Source organism: Salvelinus fontinalis, chromosome 34 (genome assembly GCF_029448725.1).
Source record: "Salvelinus fontinalis isolate EN_2023a chromosome 34, ASM2944872v1, whole genome shotgun sequence".
In the NCBI taxonomy this organism is placed as follows: Eukaryota; Metazoa; Chordata; class Actinopteri; order Salmoniformes; family Salmonidae; genus Salvelinus; species Salvelinus fontinalis.
Window position 1 is genome coordinate 25,238,341 of NC_074698.1, and position 17,207 is coordinate 25,255,547.

Below are 17,207 nucleotides of genomic sequence, written 5' to 3' on the forward strand. Positions count from 1 at the left end.
CATCTCATATTGTCCTTCCCTCCTTTTGTCTTTCACACCGTCCCTTCACCCTCCCTACCTCACTTTTTCCCATCTCTCTCTCTCTTATCTCCTTCTCTCCTGTGCAGTGGGGTAATATGGTTGTATAATCCCAGTGTATTAGGCCTGTTCTACATGTCAGCTAATTCACCCTCAATAAACTCTAATTGCTGGTTAATTGTATTGTAATGAGATCACGGAGAGACGGGCAGCAGCTTATAAACACAAATGTTATGAATTGAGGATTTCCACAACTGGCTAAGAAGTGCCCACATACTCCCTGATATATATTTACCTACACATACAGTATACAATACATCTATATACAGTCATCTTACCTGCTGTATACACATAGTAACATACCATCCCATTGACATACATTTAGAGTAGACCAACAACTGTAAGCCTTGTAAGGGCCTTCTAAGTGCTCAGCCAGAGGTGAAGAGGGGCCCAGATTAGAGAGGCAGAGCCAGATAAGAGGGTGAAGAGAGGAGAGGACAGGGGATGGAAGGAGAGAGGGAAACAGGGGTCTGAAAGGAATGTGGAAAGGAGAACTGTGTGACTGTGATGTAGCTAGAGAAGGGGAACATAGGAAATAGATGGGAAAGAGGTAGTGAGAGAGATAGAGAGGCCGAAGGAGAAAGGGAGAGAGAAATTGACTTAAACAGTGGGAGAGAGGGGGTGGTTTTTTCCCCATAGTTCTCATTAAAGGCTGCTAATCCACTTATTGGCCTGTAAGCTGCCTCAACCTACAGCTAGTTGTTAGTCTATAATACTGAATCAATAACAGTAAGTCAGAACCAGTCAGACTCAGAAGCAGAGATGGTCTTCCTCTCTGTTAGAAGTCTGTAAAGAGTTAGTCTGGAGTGGAGGGCTCATGAGAGAGTTCAATGAGTCATTTCAACCAATCAGTAGGTATATGGACCAATCAGGTTGCTTGTTCAGTGGTCCACCCGTTCCTCTTCTCCCACCTGCTTTGGTGTTGAACAGAACCTCTCCTGTCTTAAACAAATGTGCTAATGCCCCTAAGATTAACTGCAGAATTCAAATGTATATGTAAAATCTTTATGTAAAATGTATGTATATGAAGTAGAAAAGCTGTAAAAAACAAAGAAGACATGTCCTCCGAAGAGGGTGGTGGATGGGTTAATAAAACAAAATAAAATGTAAAAGCAAAATTACAGTAATTATACAGAGTGTTATAATAATTGAAACAATAATGATGGTGATTATGGGAATATTTTTCATGCATTATGCTGTATTGATAAACGTTCTCCTCCTCCTCAATGATCTCAGAGTACATTTAGCTTCCCTAGCCTGCATTCTGTTTGCGTGTGTGTATTTTGATGGGACTGAGTGTTAATTCTAGTGTGTGATGTACATGTTGGTGCAGTATGTCAGCGTGTGTGTAAGAAACAATCTATTGCATGCTGACACACCTACTCATCCTCTCTCTTTTACTCTCCCTTTCAATATCTCTCTTTCTCCATCTCTCTTTCTCTCTCTCTCACTCCCTCCCTCTCTATATCCCTCCCCCTCTCTCTCTCTCATACATAAACCCTTTCCTCCCCCTGACTCCACCTCTCTCGTTCTCCAACTCACTGTAAAACACACATACACACAGACACGGGCACTCTCTCACTTTATCCCATAGTTCCCCATCTCCAAGGGAACACAGCGATGTCTCTATGGCAACAAGGATCTTGCTCCACTAATGAACTGGTTGCCATAGTGATTTGGTTGGCTGTGCACAAACCCAGACTGAATAAAAGAGAGGGAGAGAGACATTTTACACCTCTGCACAGTATTCCATGCTCACTCTCTCTCTCTCTCTCTCCCTCCCTCCCTCCCTCCCTCAAACACACACACGCGCACGCACGCACGCACGCACGCACGCACGCACGCACGCACGCACGCACGCACGCACGCACACACACACACACACACACACACACACACACACACACACACACACACACACACACACACACACACACACACACACACACACAGCCAGACAGAGAGAGTGTGTGAGACAGTCAGTGAGGGAGAGATTAAGACAGAAAGAGAGAGTTAAACACTTTAGTGAGATGTATTGAGCCGTGGAGCGTACATCCATGCATGCAGAAGCAGCAAGCGAGAGATCCAGCTGCTCTCCAGAAGGACCAATCACACAGCTGCTTCAAGGTCAGGGGAAGGGCCTGCTCTACCTCAGCCTCAGCCCAGACTCACAGCAGAGAGAGAGAGAGAAAGAGAGGAAGACGGTTTGATTCATGATCTACAGAAAGATGTGGATCTGTCCATATAAGGACATTAAGGACCTTCTCTCTCCAATGCTAACTGTGCCTATATGATACAGCACAATCAAACATTCTATTCATCTCACCATACAGGAGCTCACTTGTCAGAGGAGACAGTACAATCAGCCATTCATATCTCCTTACTGTATAAAACCATACACATCACTGGTCCCTGTGGTGGACTCACAATGTCTCTCCCTAGTGGTTCAGCATGGTAATAACAGCAGTACTGCAGCGAGGAGCGGTTCTCCACTTCTGACAGACACACTAATACTGCACCAGGACCCTTCCTTCAGTCTAGACTGTTAAGTTGCTGTTACTTTTCTACTTTATAGTTCAATGCTTTCATTTTCCTCGCTTTTCTTCTTTAGTGTTTTCATCTAAACCCCAACTACCCCCCCTCTCTCTAAGCACCACCATTGAACCCTCTCTCTCCTTCTCTCTCCCTCTCTCTCTCCTTCTCTCTCTCCCTCTCTCTCTCCCCTTCTCTCCCCTTCTCTCCCCGTCTCCTCTGCAGAAGTGTTTGCGGTTCAACCCGGATGCGACCGTTTGGAAGGCCAAGCAGCAGGTGCTATGTTCTCTGACCGATTCGTTGCGGGACGTGTTGAACTACGGCTTGTTCCAACCAGCCACCGAAGGCCATGACGCCAAGTTCCTGGAGGAGGAGAAGATGCTGAGAGAGTACCCACAATCCTTTGAGAAGGGGGTACCATATCTGGAGGTATATACAGCCTGGATGTAAAGTTACACTGTAAGGTTACTCTCACTCTATAAGGTTACTCTGTGGGTTACTCTCACTCTGTGGGTTACTCTGTAAGGTTACTCTGTGGGTTACTCTCACTCTATAAGGTTACTCTGTGGGTTACTCTCACTCTGTGGGTTACTCTGTAAGGTTACTCTGTGGGTTACTCTCACTCTGTGGGTTACACTGTAAGGTTAAAATCAAATCAAATTTATTTTATATAGCCCTTCGTACATCAGCTAATATCTCGAAGTGCTGTACAGAAACCCAGCCTAAAACCCCAAACAGCAAGCAATGCAGGTGTAGAAGCACGGCGGCTAGGAAAAACTCCCTAGAAAGGCCAAAACCTAGGAAGAAACCTAGAGAGGAACCAGGCTATGATGGGTGGCCAGTCCTCTTCTGGCTGTGCCGGGTGGAGATTATAACAGAACATGGCCAAGATGTTCAAATGTTCATAAATGACCAGCATGGTCAAATAATAATAATCACTGAAGTTATTGAGGGTGTAGCAAGTCAGCACCTCAGGTCAGCACCTCAGGAGTAAATCTCTCTGAGTAAAACACACACACCGAGTTTAAAAGTAGAAAGTTTTCAGCCATCCACTTCCTTATGTCTGAAACAGAGGCTTCTAGCGAGGGCAATTTTGGGGCTTCACCATGTTTCATTGAAATGTACAGCTGTGTGTCATCCGCATAGCAGTGAAAGTTAACATTATGTTTTCGAATAACATCCCCAAGAGGTAAAATATATAGTGAAAACAATAGTGGTCCTAATACGGAACCTTGAGGAACACCGAAATGTACAGTTGATTTGTCAGAGGACAAACCATTCACATGGACAAACTGATATCTTTCCAACAGATAAGATCTAAACCAGGCCAGAACTTGTCCGTGTAGATCAATTTGGGTTTCCAATCTCTCCAAAAGAATGTGGTGATCAATGGTATCAAAGGCAGCACTAAGGTCTAGTAGCACGAGGACAGATGCAGAGCCTTGGTCTGACGCCATTAAAAGGTCATTTACCACCTTCACAAGTGTACTCTTACTCTGTGGGTTACTCTGTGGGCTACTTTCACTCTGTGCGTTACACTGTAAGGTTACTCTGTAAGGTTACTCTCACTCTGTGGGTTACTCTGTAAGGTTACTCTCATTCTGTGGGTTACTCTGTAAGGTTACTCTCATTCTGTGGGTTACTCTGTAAGGTTACTCTGTGGGTTACTCTCACTCTGTGGGTTACTCTGTAAGGTTACTCTGTGGGTTACTCTCACTCTGTGGGTTACTCTGTAAGGTTACTCTGTAAGGTTACTCTCATTCTGTGGGTTACTCTGTAAGGTTACTCTGTGGGTTACTCTCACTCTGTGGGTTACTCTGTAAGGTTACTCTCATTCTGTGGGTTACTCTGTAAGGTTACTCTGTGGGTTACTCTCACTCTGTGGGTTACTCTGTAAGGTTACTCTGTGGGTTACTCTCACTCTGTGGGTTACTCTGTAAGGTTACTCTGTGGGTTACTCTCACTCTGTGGGTTACTCTGTAAGGTTACTCTGTGGGTTACTCTCACTCTGTGGGTTACTCTGTAAGGTTACTCTGTGGGTTACTCTCACTCTGTGGGTTACTCTGTAAGGTTACTCTGTGGGTTACTCTCACTCTGTGGGTTACTCTGTAAGGTTACTCTGTGGGTTACTCTCACTCTGTAAGGTTACTCTGTGGGTTACTCTCACTCTGTGGGTTACTCTGTGGGTTACTCTAACTTTGTGTGTTACTCTGTAAGGTTACTCTGTAAGGTTACTCTCACTCTGTGGCTAGTGTAAACTAGTGTAAACCTGTGCCGTTTCTTTCTTTCTTCGTTGAGAGGAGGAAGAGGAGGAGGATGGAAGTTATGGGTAAACTAGATAAAGCATCATTTTGCAATACATCTGCAGGCTCCATCATGTGGATCTAGGCCAAAAGCTTAGAGAATTGAGGACAAAAGGCCTTCCAGTCAAGATTAACTCTCTCTCTGTCTCTCTCTTTCTCTTTCTCTCTCCCTCTCTCTGTCTCTCTTTCGCTTTCTCTCTCTCTCTCTGTCTCTCTCTCTTTCTCTTTCTCTCTCCCTCTCTCTGTCTCTCTTTCGCTTTCTCTCTCTCTCTCTCTGTCTCTCTTTCTCTCTCTCTCTCTCTCTCTCTCTCTCTCTCTCTCTCTCTCTCTCTCTCTCTCTCTCTCTTTCTCCCTCTCTCTGTCTCTCTCTCTTTCTCTTTCTCTCTCCCTCTCTCTGTCTCTCTGTCTCTCTTTCGCTTTCTCTCTCTCTCTCTCTCTGTCTCTCTCTCTCTCTCTCTCTCTCTCTCTCTCTCTCTCTCTCTCTCTATCTCTCTCTCTCTCTCTCTTTCTCCCTCTCTCTGTCTGTCTCTGTTTCTCTCTCTGTTTCTCTCTCTGTTTCTCTCTCTGTTTCTCTCTCTGTTTCTCTCTCTGTTTCTCTCTCTCTCTCTCTCTCTCTCTCTCTCTCTCTCTCTCTCTCTCTCTCTCTCGCTCTCTCTCTCTCTCTCTCTCTCTCCTCTAGTTTCGTTACAAGACCAGAGTGTACAAACAGACCAATCTAGATGAGAAACAGCTGGCTAAACTGCACACTAAGGTACTGGTTGGTTGTCTGTTTCAAAGGGTGTGGCACAATGGGAATTGTGGGTGTAAGTGTGTGTAGCATGCATTGGTGCAGTATGAAGGTGTATGTGTTGGCGGGAGTGTGTGTGTATGTGTGTGCATACTTATGTGTGGGTGTGTGCACTCTTTGCGTGTCAGTGTGTGTACACGCCTTGTGTGTGTGTGCACTCACGTGTGTGTGTGTGTGTGAGTGGGACTGTACACTGTCTGTCTGCAGTTACAGGCCCTTGGGGCAGCCTTCCACTGTTAGCTGTGCTGTGCTTTGTGTGGCAGACAACTCCAGTATTACATTTACATTTTACATTTAAGTCATTTAGCAGACGCTCTTATCCAGAGCGACTTACAAATTGTATTAATGTGTCAATTCTGCTCTCTGTGGAACGCAGTGCTGGCACACTCTTAGAAAAAACTGTTCCAAATGGTTCTTCGGGCTTTCCCTATTGGAGAACCCTTCTTGGTTCCAGGTAGAACCCTTCTTGGTTCCAGGTAGAACCCTTTTGGTTCCAGGTAGAACCCTTGAACCGAAAAGGGTTCTTCAAAGGGTTCTCCTATGGGGACAGCCAAAGAACACTTTTAGGTTCTGGATAGACCTTTATTTGTAGGAGTGGAGTCCTCTCATCTCTCTCTATCCCCTCATGCCTCTCATAGGCCAGTCTGAAGAAGTTCATGGACTACATCCAAAGTGGCTCTGTGGACAAGATGGCCAAGTTCTTGGACAAAGGGCTTGACCCCAACTACCAGGACCCTGACACAGGAGGTGAGACGCTGTCAGATGCTGTCCGCTGCCAGGGTGACCTGTGACCTCTCCTCAGTCAGTTAGCACCAATCGGCCATTTAGTCCGTCTGTCTGTCTGTCTGTGTGTCTGTCTGTCTTTGTAGTCCCTGATACCTTGACCCCCTAAGAAATCCTTTTTAGTGACCCATAACATTTGTGGGGCATATGGCCACTGTATATTTAGCATCCTAGAGATCATTTCCAGACCCTTCAGCCATACAACCTGTCATCTAACTAGCAAACTGTTCATATCCAAGTTGAATTAGCTAACAGCCAAGATAGCTGTGGGAGCTATGGCTAATGGCTGTCCTCTGTAACCTCGACCTGAAAACCCCCAATACTCTCTATAACTCTGAATCACACTTACCCAAAGCTCTATCTATCTAACACTTTATTAAAGATGATTATAACAAGCAAAGTAGACAGTTAGTTTGAGTCTCATTTAAGAGCCAGATAATATAACGAGGTGGGAGACAGGCAGCTACTGTTAGCAGTTTTGGGTGTGCTGCAACAGTCCTCTCACACAACAGAGCCTGCTGTCGCTGGGAGTGTGAAGTGCACTTCCACCTGGCAACACCAGGGGGCAGCAGAGAGCTCTACATCTGCCACTATCAGATAAGAGATACTGTACTACTACAGTAGACTAGAGTGACATGATGCTGTGATGTTCATGTCATAACCCCACTCCTGTCTGTCTGATTAAATATATGAGCCCCTCCGTCCCTCCATTGCTCCATCTCTCTCTCTCCTCTGTAGAAACCCCCCTGACGTTGGCGGTGCAGTGTGAGCCGGGGGGAGGGGAGGCCATACGGGGGCTGGTGCTGGGAGGGGCTCATCTTGATTTCAGGTCCAAGGACGGACTCACACCTCTACACAAGGCTGTCCGCAGCCACTGCCACACAGCCTTGCTGGTAAACACACACACACCTCCTTGCACTCACATCTATGGATTAAAGGAGCATGTATGGACCCACTGTGCATAGTGTCTTGTATTGAGATACAGTCATGATGTTCTTATAATGATATCATATATTTTATAGTGATATTCAACTCATCGTTTAATACACTCTTAGAAAAAAGGGTTCCAAAATGGTTTTTCGGCTGTCCCCATGTAAGGCCTGGGTGTCGGAGTGTGGAGTCAAAACGCAGGAAACAGCAGGTGCCAATACAAAATGTTCTTTAATGAACACGGGCAAACTAGGCCACCCTACTAACACACTGGGTGTATTATTTAACCAACCCCAGACACGGGGGGGAAAGGAACACAGTCCAGAAAACACGTAGCACAAAACCAACACCACTACTTACAAACAAACAATCCCGCACAAAGAAACGTGCGGGCCGGCTGACTAATAAGCCCAACTAATTAACCCTAATACACAACAGGTGAACCCAATAACCACATAGGGAGGGGGAGAAAAGGATCAGTGGCAGCTAATAGGCCGGTGACGACGACCGCCGAACGCCACCCGCACGGGAAGGAGAGCCTGCCTCGGTCGAAGTCGTGACACCCCATAGGAGAACCCTTTTTGGTTCCAGGTGGAACTCTTTTGGGTTCCATGTAGAACACTCTGTGGAAAGGGTGCTACAAGGAACTCAAAAGGGCTCTACCTGGAACCAAAAGGGTTCTACCTGGAACTAAAAATGGTTATTTAGAGGGTTATCCTACGGGATAGCCGAAGAAACCTTTTAGGTTCTAGATAGCACCTTTTCTCTAAGAGTGTATGTATGTGTGTACCTGGTGTGTCCCTATAGACCTTGCTGTCTCTGGGTGCGTCTCCGGACTATAAGGACCGGCGGGGGCTGACTCCGCTCTACCACACTGTGCTGACAGGGGGAGACACCTCCTGCTGTGAGACCCTGCTCCACCACCGCGCCAAGCTGGCCGTCAGGGACGAGAACGGCTGGGATGAGACACACCAGGTTGGTTGAGGTGTAGGTGTGTGTTTGTGTGTGTTTGTGTTTTTTTCTGTGGGGTTTAGTCTATGTTCAAGTGTCTATGTCCATTAGCGTTTCACTGTGTTTGTGTGTATATAGGTTTGTGTGTGTGTGTGTGTGTATTTGTGTTAATGTCAGTGTGTAAATGTCATCTCTATATTTATGTTATCCATTCATGTCATGGTACGCCTCCCTTACCCTGATGTGTCTCTCCTGCTACTCACCCCCATGTACCCCTCTAACCCATGATGAGGCCCGTCTCTCACCCCCATGTACCCCTCTAACCCATGATGAGGCCCGTCTCTCACCCCCCTGTACCCCTCTAACCCATGATGAGGCTCGTCTCTCACCCCCCCCCCGTACCCCTCTAACCCATGATGAGGCCCATCTCTCACCCCCTTGTACCCTCTAAACCATGATGAGGCCCGTCTCTCATCTCCCTGTACCCTCTAACCCATGATGAGGCCCGTCTCTCATCTCCCTGTACCCTCTAACCCATGATGAGGCCCGTCTCTCATCCCCCTGTACCCTCTAACCCATGATGAGGCCCGTCTCTCATCCCCCTTTACCCTCTAACCCATGATGAGGGCCGTCTCTCATCTCCCTGTACCCTCTAACCCATGATGAGGCCCGTCTCTCATCCCCCTGTACCCTCTAACCCATGATGAGGCCCGTCTCTCATCCCCCTTTACCCTCTAACCCATGATGAGGCCCGTCTCTCATCTCCCTGTACCCTCTAACCCATGATGAGGCCCGTCTCTCATCCCCCTGTACCCTCTAACCCATGATGAGGCCCGTCTCTCATCCCCCTTTACCCTCTAACCCATGATGAGGCCCGTCTCTCATCTCCCTCTACCCTCTAACCCATGATGAGGCCCGTCTCTCATCTCCCTGTACCCTCTAACCCATGATGAGGCCCGTCTCTCATCCCCCTCTACCCTCTAACCCATGATGAGGCCCGTCTCTCATCTCCCTGTACCCTCTAACCCATGATGAGGGCCGTCTCTCATCTCCCTGTACCCTCTAACCCATGATGAGGCCCGTCTCTCATCCCCCTGTACCCTCTAACCCATGATGAGGCCCGTCTCTCATCTCCCTGTACCCTCTAACCCATGATGAGGCCCGTCTCTCATCCCCCTGTACCCTCTAACCCATGATGAGGCCGTCTCTCATCTCCCTGTACCCTCTAACCCATGATGAGGCCCGTCTCTCATCTCCCTGTACCCTCTAACCCATGATGAGGCCCGTCTCTCATCCCCCTCTACCCTCTAACCCATGATGAGGGCCGTCTCTCATCTCCCTGTACCCTCTAACCCATGATGAGGCCGTCTCTCATCTCCCTCTACCCTCTAACCCATGATGAGGCCCGTCTCTCATCTCCCTGTACCATCTAACCCATGATGAGGCCCGTCTCTCATCTCCCTGTACCCTCTAACCCATGATGAGGCCCGTCTCTCATCCCCCTTTACCCTCTAACCCATGATAAGGCCCGTCTCTCATCTCCCTGTACCCTCTAACCCATGATGAGGCCCGTCTCTCATCTCCCTGTACCCTCTAACCCATGATGAGGCCCGTCTCTCATCTCCCTGTACCCTCTAACCCATGATGAGGCCGTCTCTCATCTCCCTGTACCCTCTAAACCATGATGAGGGCCGTCTCTCACCCCCCTGTACCCTCTAACCCATGATGAGGCCCGTCTCTCATCTCCCTGTACCCTCTAACCCATGATGAGGCCCGTCTCTCATCTCCCTGTACCCTCTAACCCATGATGAGGCCCGTCTCTCATCTCCCTGTACCATCTAACCCATGATGAGGCCCGTCTCTGATCTCCCTGTACCCTCTAACCCATGATGAGGCCGTCTCTCATCTCCCTGTACCCTCTAACCCATGATGAGGCCCGTCTCTCAACTCCCTGTACCCTCTAACCCATGATGAGGCCGTCTCTCATCTCCCTGTACCCTCTAACCCATGATGAGGCCCGTCTCTCATCTCCCTGTACCCTCTAACCCATGATGAGGCCCGTCTCTCATCTCCCTGTCACTCCATAGCTCAGGTATGAAGAGGACAGCAGATAGAACCCTGGAGACACACAGGTACTGTACTAACTTCCCCTCCATTTCAACATTCTTTCCATCCTTTCATCATTATGTCTGTGTGTATTTGTGCTGTTGTCGTTGAGCGTTGTCATTGTGTATCTATGTGCGTATCTATGTGTGAGTGGCTCGGTAAGTGTGTATTCTCGCTGTTTTCTGATGTGTGTGTTGTTCCTGTTTCTCTCTCTCTTTTTGACAATCTATAACCCCCCCTCTCTTTCGCCGCTCTTTATTTCCTTTATCTCTATCTTTCACCATCTCCCTCTTCATTCATTTCTCTTTTCTTTACCTCTGATCGCCTGTCATCCCCCTCTCCCCACCCCCTCTCTCTCTCTCCCTCTCTTTCTATCTCTCTTTCCCCACCTCTCTTTCTCTCTCTCTCTCTCTCTGTCCCCTCACCTCTCTCTGTCCCCCCACCTCTCTCTCTCCCTCCCTCTCTGTGCTCACACTGCTCTGATCCCAGGCCTGTCAGAATGGCAACGCCCAGCATCTGGAGCACCTTCTTTTTTACGGGGCAGACTCCACTTCCCAGAATGCCTCAGGAAACACTGCCTTGCACGTTTGTGCTTTATACAACAAGGTAGTGCTCTCTAGTAGTGTCATAAACAAATATCAAATAAAGATGACTTTGTAGTTTTGTAATCCAGTATTACAGTTATTTGCTGCTAATTGATTGACATGTATTTTGTCCATACAGGACAGCTGTGCACGAATTCTACTTTACAGGGGAGCCAATAAAGACACAAAGAATAACAGTGGGCAGAACCCATTTCAGGTGATTATACAATACATGGCTGGGCTAATGGAATGATGTATTTGTATGTACATTGCTTGGATGGGGTTGTGTGTGATGAAGTTACTAAAGCAGAAAATGCTATTGGATGAGATGTACCAGTGTTAGTGATATTATTCTGTGACGTGTACGAGGGTCCAAGGTGGGAGAATTCTGCCTGACCCCTTGAGCTGGGTTCTCGTACTCTGTGCTCCTTACAAAAGGCCAGCCGAGACAAGGAATATGTGCATACTGTGTGTGTGGAGGGTGCTGTGAGAACTGTTCCTTACACTGCTAGCGTGTGTGTTTCAGGTGGCTGTCATGTCCGGACATTTTGAGCTAGGAGAGATTATCAAAAACCACCGGGACACATATGTAGGTACGTTCTGACCTGTGGCTGTGTCTAGGAGTTTATGCTCTATGAACGTATGTGACAGTATGTGAGAGTGGTTCGGCATTCACATGTTTCTTTAAAAACAATGTTGTGCGTACACAGATAATATTTATTACATTCTTTTGTATGTGTGCCAATTATACTGGGATATTTCCTGTCCCTGCTATCTGAATGAGTGCTGCAAGTGAACTTAACATGACTAGTTTATACCTCTCTGTCTCTCTCTCTCCTTCTCACACTCTCTCAGTACCTTTTCTTGAGTCTCCCAAATACGCCCCTCAGAGGCGAGAGAGTGCGCCGCGCACCCTGGCGCTGCCCCACCCTCACCCCTTCCTTCGTGCCAACAGTGATAACAGTATGAACCTGCCTGACTGGATGGCACTGCCCAATACACCAGGCTCCAACATTGTGTCTGTACAGGTAGAGGAAGGAACCTAGCACCTGGACACCTAGTCTGGGAGAATTACTGTACTGTTTCACATCATGTATCATGTAATGTAGCTATGTAGTACATCACTAATATACTGTAGTACATCACTAATATACTGTAGTAGATCACGAATATACTGTAGGACATCACCAATATACTGTAGTACATCACCAATATACTGTAATACATCACCAATATACTGTAGTACATCACTAATATACTGTAGTACATCACCAATATACTGTAGTACATCACTAATATACTGTAGTACATCACCAATATACTGTAGTAAATCACCAATATACTGTAGTACATCACTAATATACTGTAGTACATCACCAATATACTGTAGTACACCACCAATATACTGTAGTAAATCACCAATATACTGTAGTACATCACTAATATACTGTAGTACATCACTAATATACTGTAGTACATCACTAATATACTGTAGTACATCACTAATATACTGTAGTACATCACCAATATACTGTAGTACATCACTAATATACTGTAGTACATCACTAATAGACTGTAGTACATCACTAATATACTGTAGTACATCACTAATATATTGTAGTACATCACTAATATATTGTAGTACATCACTAATATACTGTAGTACATCACCAATATACTGTAGTACATCACTAATATATTGTAGTACATCACTAATATATTGTAGTACATCACTAATATACTGTAGTACACCACCAATATACTGTAGTACATCACCAATATACTGTAGTACATCACTAATATACTGTAGTACATCACTAATATACTGTAGTACATCACCAATATACTGTAGTACATCACTAATATACTGTAGTACATCACTAATAGACTGTAGTACATCACTAATATACTGTAGTACATCACTAATATATTGTAGTACATCACTAATATATTGTAGTACATCACTAATATACTGTAGTACATCACCAATATACTGTAGTACATCACTAATATACTGTAATACATCACTAATATACTGTAGTACATCACCAATATACTGTAGTACATCACTAATATATTGTAGTACATCACTAATATATTGTAGTACATCACTAATATACTGTAGTACACCACCAATATACTGTAGTACATCACCAATATACTGTAGTACATCACTAATATACTGTAGTACATCACTAATATACTGTAGTACATCACCAATATACTGTAGTACATCACTAATATATTGTAGTACATCACTAATATATTGTAGTACATCACTAATATACTGTAGTACAGACCACTGAACCGGTGTTGCCCCTTCATCTCTTTCTCTCTCTGTCTCTCTCTGTCTCTTTCTGTCTCTCTCTGTCTCTTTCTGTCTCTCTTTCTGTCTCTCTCTCTGTCTCTTTCTCTCTCTGTCTCTCTGTTTCTTTCTGTCTCTCTCTCTCTCTGTCTCTCTGTGTTTCTCGCTCTCTCTCTCGCTCTCTCAGGGCTATAAGCATTCAGGTACCATGCGTAGCTCCAGTAGTCCCCGTGGGGCGCGGACTCGCTCCCCGTCCCGAGGGAGAGCAGGGGATAAGGAGGACAGGAGTCGGCAGAGTCGGAGGCAGGGAGGAGAAGGAGGGGGAGCAGGAGGAGGAGGAGCAGGAGGGGGAGCAGGAGGAGGAGCAGGAGGGGGAGCAGGAGGGTAAGATTGACTATGGTTCTGATAGAACCGTTGATGTGTAGTTCTATTATAGCGTGCTCATCTACAGCAGTGTCAGTTGTCCCTCTCTGCTGTGACTCTAACATGGCACCCAATCCAAACATGAAATCTGTAATAATAATTTGCACACAAATCTCCCGTCAATAGATGGTTTTCACAAAAGTCCAAATTATCCATGCAGACCTCAAGTTAGGATTGGGTCTACTGTGTATGAGGGTTGTGTATAGTATAAGCCTTGTCCGAGCCAGAACGGCCCATAGGGCAGGAGCCTGTCTCCTATTTCTGTAGCGTGAAGGCAGATACTAACCACAAGGCCACTGAGTTGGTTGTGTACTGTAATGTATGTGCTGTATGCTGAACGCTGCCCCCCTCTGGCCAGGGCGGGGTCTGTCAGCAGCAATACGGTTACGGCTGCAGGGGGTCAGCGGAGGCGTCTCTACAGCGCCGTCCCAGGACGTGTGTTTGTGGCCACGCGCTCCCACTCCGCCCAGGGAGACAGAGAGATTAGCATCAGCAAGGGAGACAAAGTCAAAGGTGTGTGTGTTTAGTGTGTCTCTGTCAGAGAATGGCTGTGTGACTGTCTGGCTGGGTGTTTTTTCATGTGAATTCAAAGTGTTTGCTAGCCTGGGTGCTAGTCTGATACATTTGCCCAGGAGATGAAATGTTCATGCTGGTACCCAGGCTAGGTCTCTGTCTGCTGATGTGAGTGGTGTATGTATGAGTCTGTCTAGTGGATGTAGTCTACCTGTCTTAATGAGAGTGTAAGGTCCTTGTATGTCCTTGTCTTCAATGTCTGCAGGTATGAATATGTGTGTGTCTGTGAGTGAGTCTAAGGTGTTTCCAGGTATGTATGTCTTGGTGAGTACGTAGAGAGGTTTGCATGCCTGTTTGTGTGTTTACATTCCTCTGTGTGTGTTTACATGTTGTGGCTATTTCCTTGTTGTGGTTTGTGCCTGTATGTTGTTTTGTGTATACTGACTATGGGAGGTGATGGCTCTGACGCGCGACACTCTTTCCTGTCCCCTCGTGCAGTGCTGAGTGTGGGCGAGGGAGGCTTCTGGGAGGGCACGGTTAAGGGACGGACCGGCTGGTTCCCCTCAGACTGTGTAGAGGAAGTGGCAGTCCGTAGCCAGGACAACCGCTCAGGTGAGGCCCCGACCACACACCTGCAGACACACACACAGCATGCCTCTCTCTCTACCCTCTCATTGGTCAGAAAAACACACACACACACACACACACACACACGGCAGCGCTGGCTGCTACACATAGACACACAGGCATAAAAACAACACATTTAGCAGGAGGTCTCCAGTTAGGTAGTAACACTGGGAAAATACCACTCTAGACTCTCAGAATGATTAGGTGTGGGTTGACAGGGAAGGAAGGCTCTACACTAGTCGTAGTAATGGTGTCTGCCCACCACTAAGGCCTAAGGCTGCAGTGGTAAACACAGCTGGTTTTACTGTATGTAGAGACTCAATAGAGAGACGTTTACTGTCGAGGTTCAGGCTGTAGTCTAACAGCAGCGCGTGACTGTAGTGACAGTGTTGGTCGGTGTGGCAGGCAGGCATCATGCTGATAACACTGTGGTCGTGTGTTTTAGAGAGCCGCAGTGAGAAAGCCAAGAGACTGTTTCGTCATTACACCGTGGGCTCCTACGACAGCTTCGACGCTCCCAGGTAAGGATGGGGAGACTTTCTCTACAGTGTCATACTCAGAGGTCTACCTGGAAGTCAGTGAGTTGAGTGATCTTGCCCTGGATATGCTTGGGGTATGTTGGAGTGAGTTGTGTCGCTGTAAGATGGGCTTTGTTAGAGTGATCTACAGTACTGTGTCAACTTGTGTTTGGGACTATGGGTAATATACTGTATATTAACCTCATCTGTGTTGTATGTGTGGAAGTGATCCACTAGAGACTATGATTGGGTGATCTACTGTGCGATGGATTGTGATTGGGGGATCTATTGTGCGATGGATTGTGATTGGGTGATCTACTGTGCGATGGATTTTGATTGTGTGATCTACTGTGCGATGGATTGTGATTGGGTGATCTACTGTGCGATGGATTGTGATTGGGTGATCTACTGTGCGAAGGATTGTGATTGGGTGATATACTGTGATGTAAGCTGGGCTGTAATGGATCTGTTATGAGTTGGACAGTGCTGGGGACTATCTGCTACTATCTGAAATTACATACAGTACTGGTCTGATATCTGAAATTACATACAGTACTGGTCTGATATCGGAAGTTACATACAGTACTGGTCTGATATCTGAAGTTACATACAGTACTGGTCTGATATCTGAAGTTACAGACAGTACTGGTCTGATATCTGAAGTTACAGACAGTACTGGTCTGATATCTGAAGTTACATACAGTACTGGTCTGATATCTGAAGTTACATACAGTACTGGTCTGATATCTGAAATTACGTACAGTACTGGTCAGATATCTGAAGTTACATACAGTACTGGTCTGATATCTGAAGTTACATACAGTACTGGTCTGATATCTGAAGTTACAGACAGTACTGGTCTGATATCTGAAGTTACATACAGTACTGGTCTGATATCTGAAGTTACAGACAGTACTGGTCTGATATCTGAAGTTACATACAGTACTGGTCTGATATCTGAAGTTACATACAGTACTGGTCTGATATCTGAAATTACAGACAGTACTGGTCAGATATCTGAAGTTACATACAGTACTGGTCTGATATCTGAAGTTACATACAGTACTGGTCTGATATCTGAAGTTACATACAGTACTGGTCTGATATCTGAAATTACATACAGTACTGGTCAGATATCTGAAGTTACATACAGTACTGGTCAGATATCTGAAGTTACATACAGTACTGGTCTGATATCTGAAGTTACATACAGTACTGGTCAGATATCTGAAGTTACATACAGTACTGGTCAGATATCTGAAGTTACATACAGTACTGTTCTGATATCTGAAGTTACATACAGTACTGGTCTGATATCTGAAGTTACATACAGTACTGGTCTGATATCTGAAGTTACATACAGTACTGGTCTGATATCTGAAGTTACAGACAGTACTGGTCAGATATCTGAAGTTACATACAGTACTGGTCTGATATCTGAAGTTACATACAGTACTGGTCTGATATCTGAAGTTACATACAGTACTGGTCTGATATCTGAAGTTACATACAGTACTGGTCTGATATCTGAAGTTACATACAGTACTGGTCTGATATCTGAAGTTACAGACAGTACTGGTCTGATATCTGAAGTTACATACAGTACTGGTCTGATATCTGAAGTTACATACAGTACTGGTCTGATATCTGAAGTTACATACAGTACTGGTCTGATATCTGAAGTTACAGACAGTACTGGTCTGATATCTGAAGTTACATACAGTACTGGTCTGATATCTGAAGTTACAGACAGTACTGGTCTGATAT

At 45.9% G+C, this 17,207-nt stretch overlaps 1 protein-coding gene across 1 annotated transcript; it reads left to right on the forward strand.

Annotated features, from left to right (window-relative positions):
• The first annotated feature begins 2,139 nt into the window (after positions 1-2,139).
• On the forward strand, positions 2,140-16,018 carry LOC129833946 (SH3 and multiple ankyrin repeat domains protein 1-like). Its single transcript, XM_055898760.1, has 14 exons — positions 2,140-2,205; positions 2,836-3,039; positions 5,593-5,664; positions 6,339-6,447; positions 7,222-7,376; positions 8,221-8,388; positions 10,960-11,076; positions 11,194-11,271; positions 11,581-11,647; positions 11,910-12,082; positions 13,547-13,743; positions 14,141-14,295; positions 14,794-14,907; positions 15,368-16,018. Exons 1-14 carry the CDS (start codon positions 2,140-2,142, stop codon positions 15,445-15,447), a joined length of 1,755 nt encoding a protein of 584 aa, XP_055754735.1. The 3' UTR covers positions 15,448-16,018.
• Positions 16,019-17,207: the final 1,189 nt, after the last annotated feature.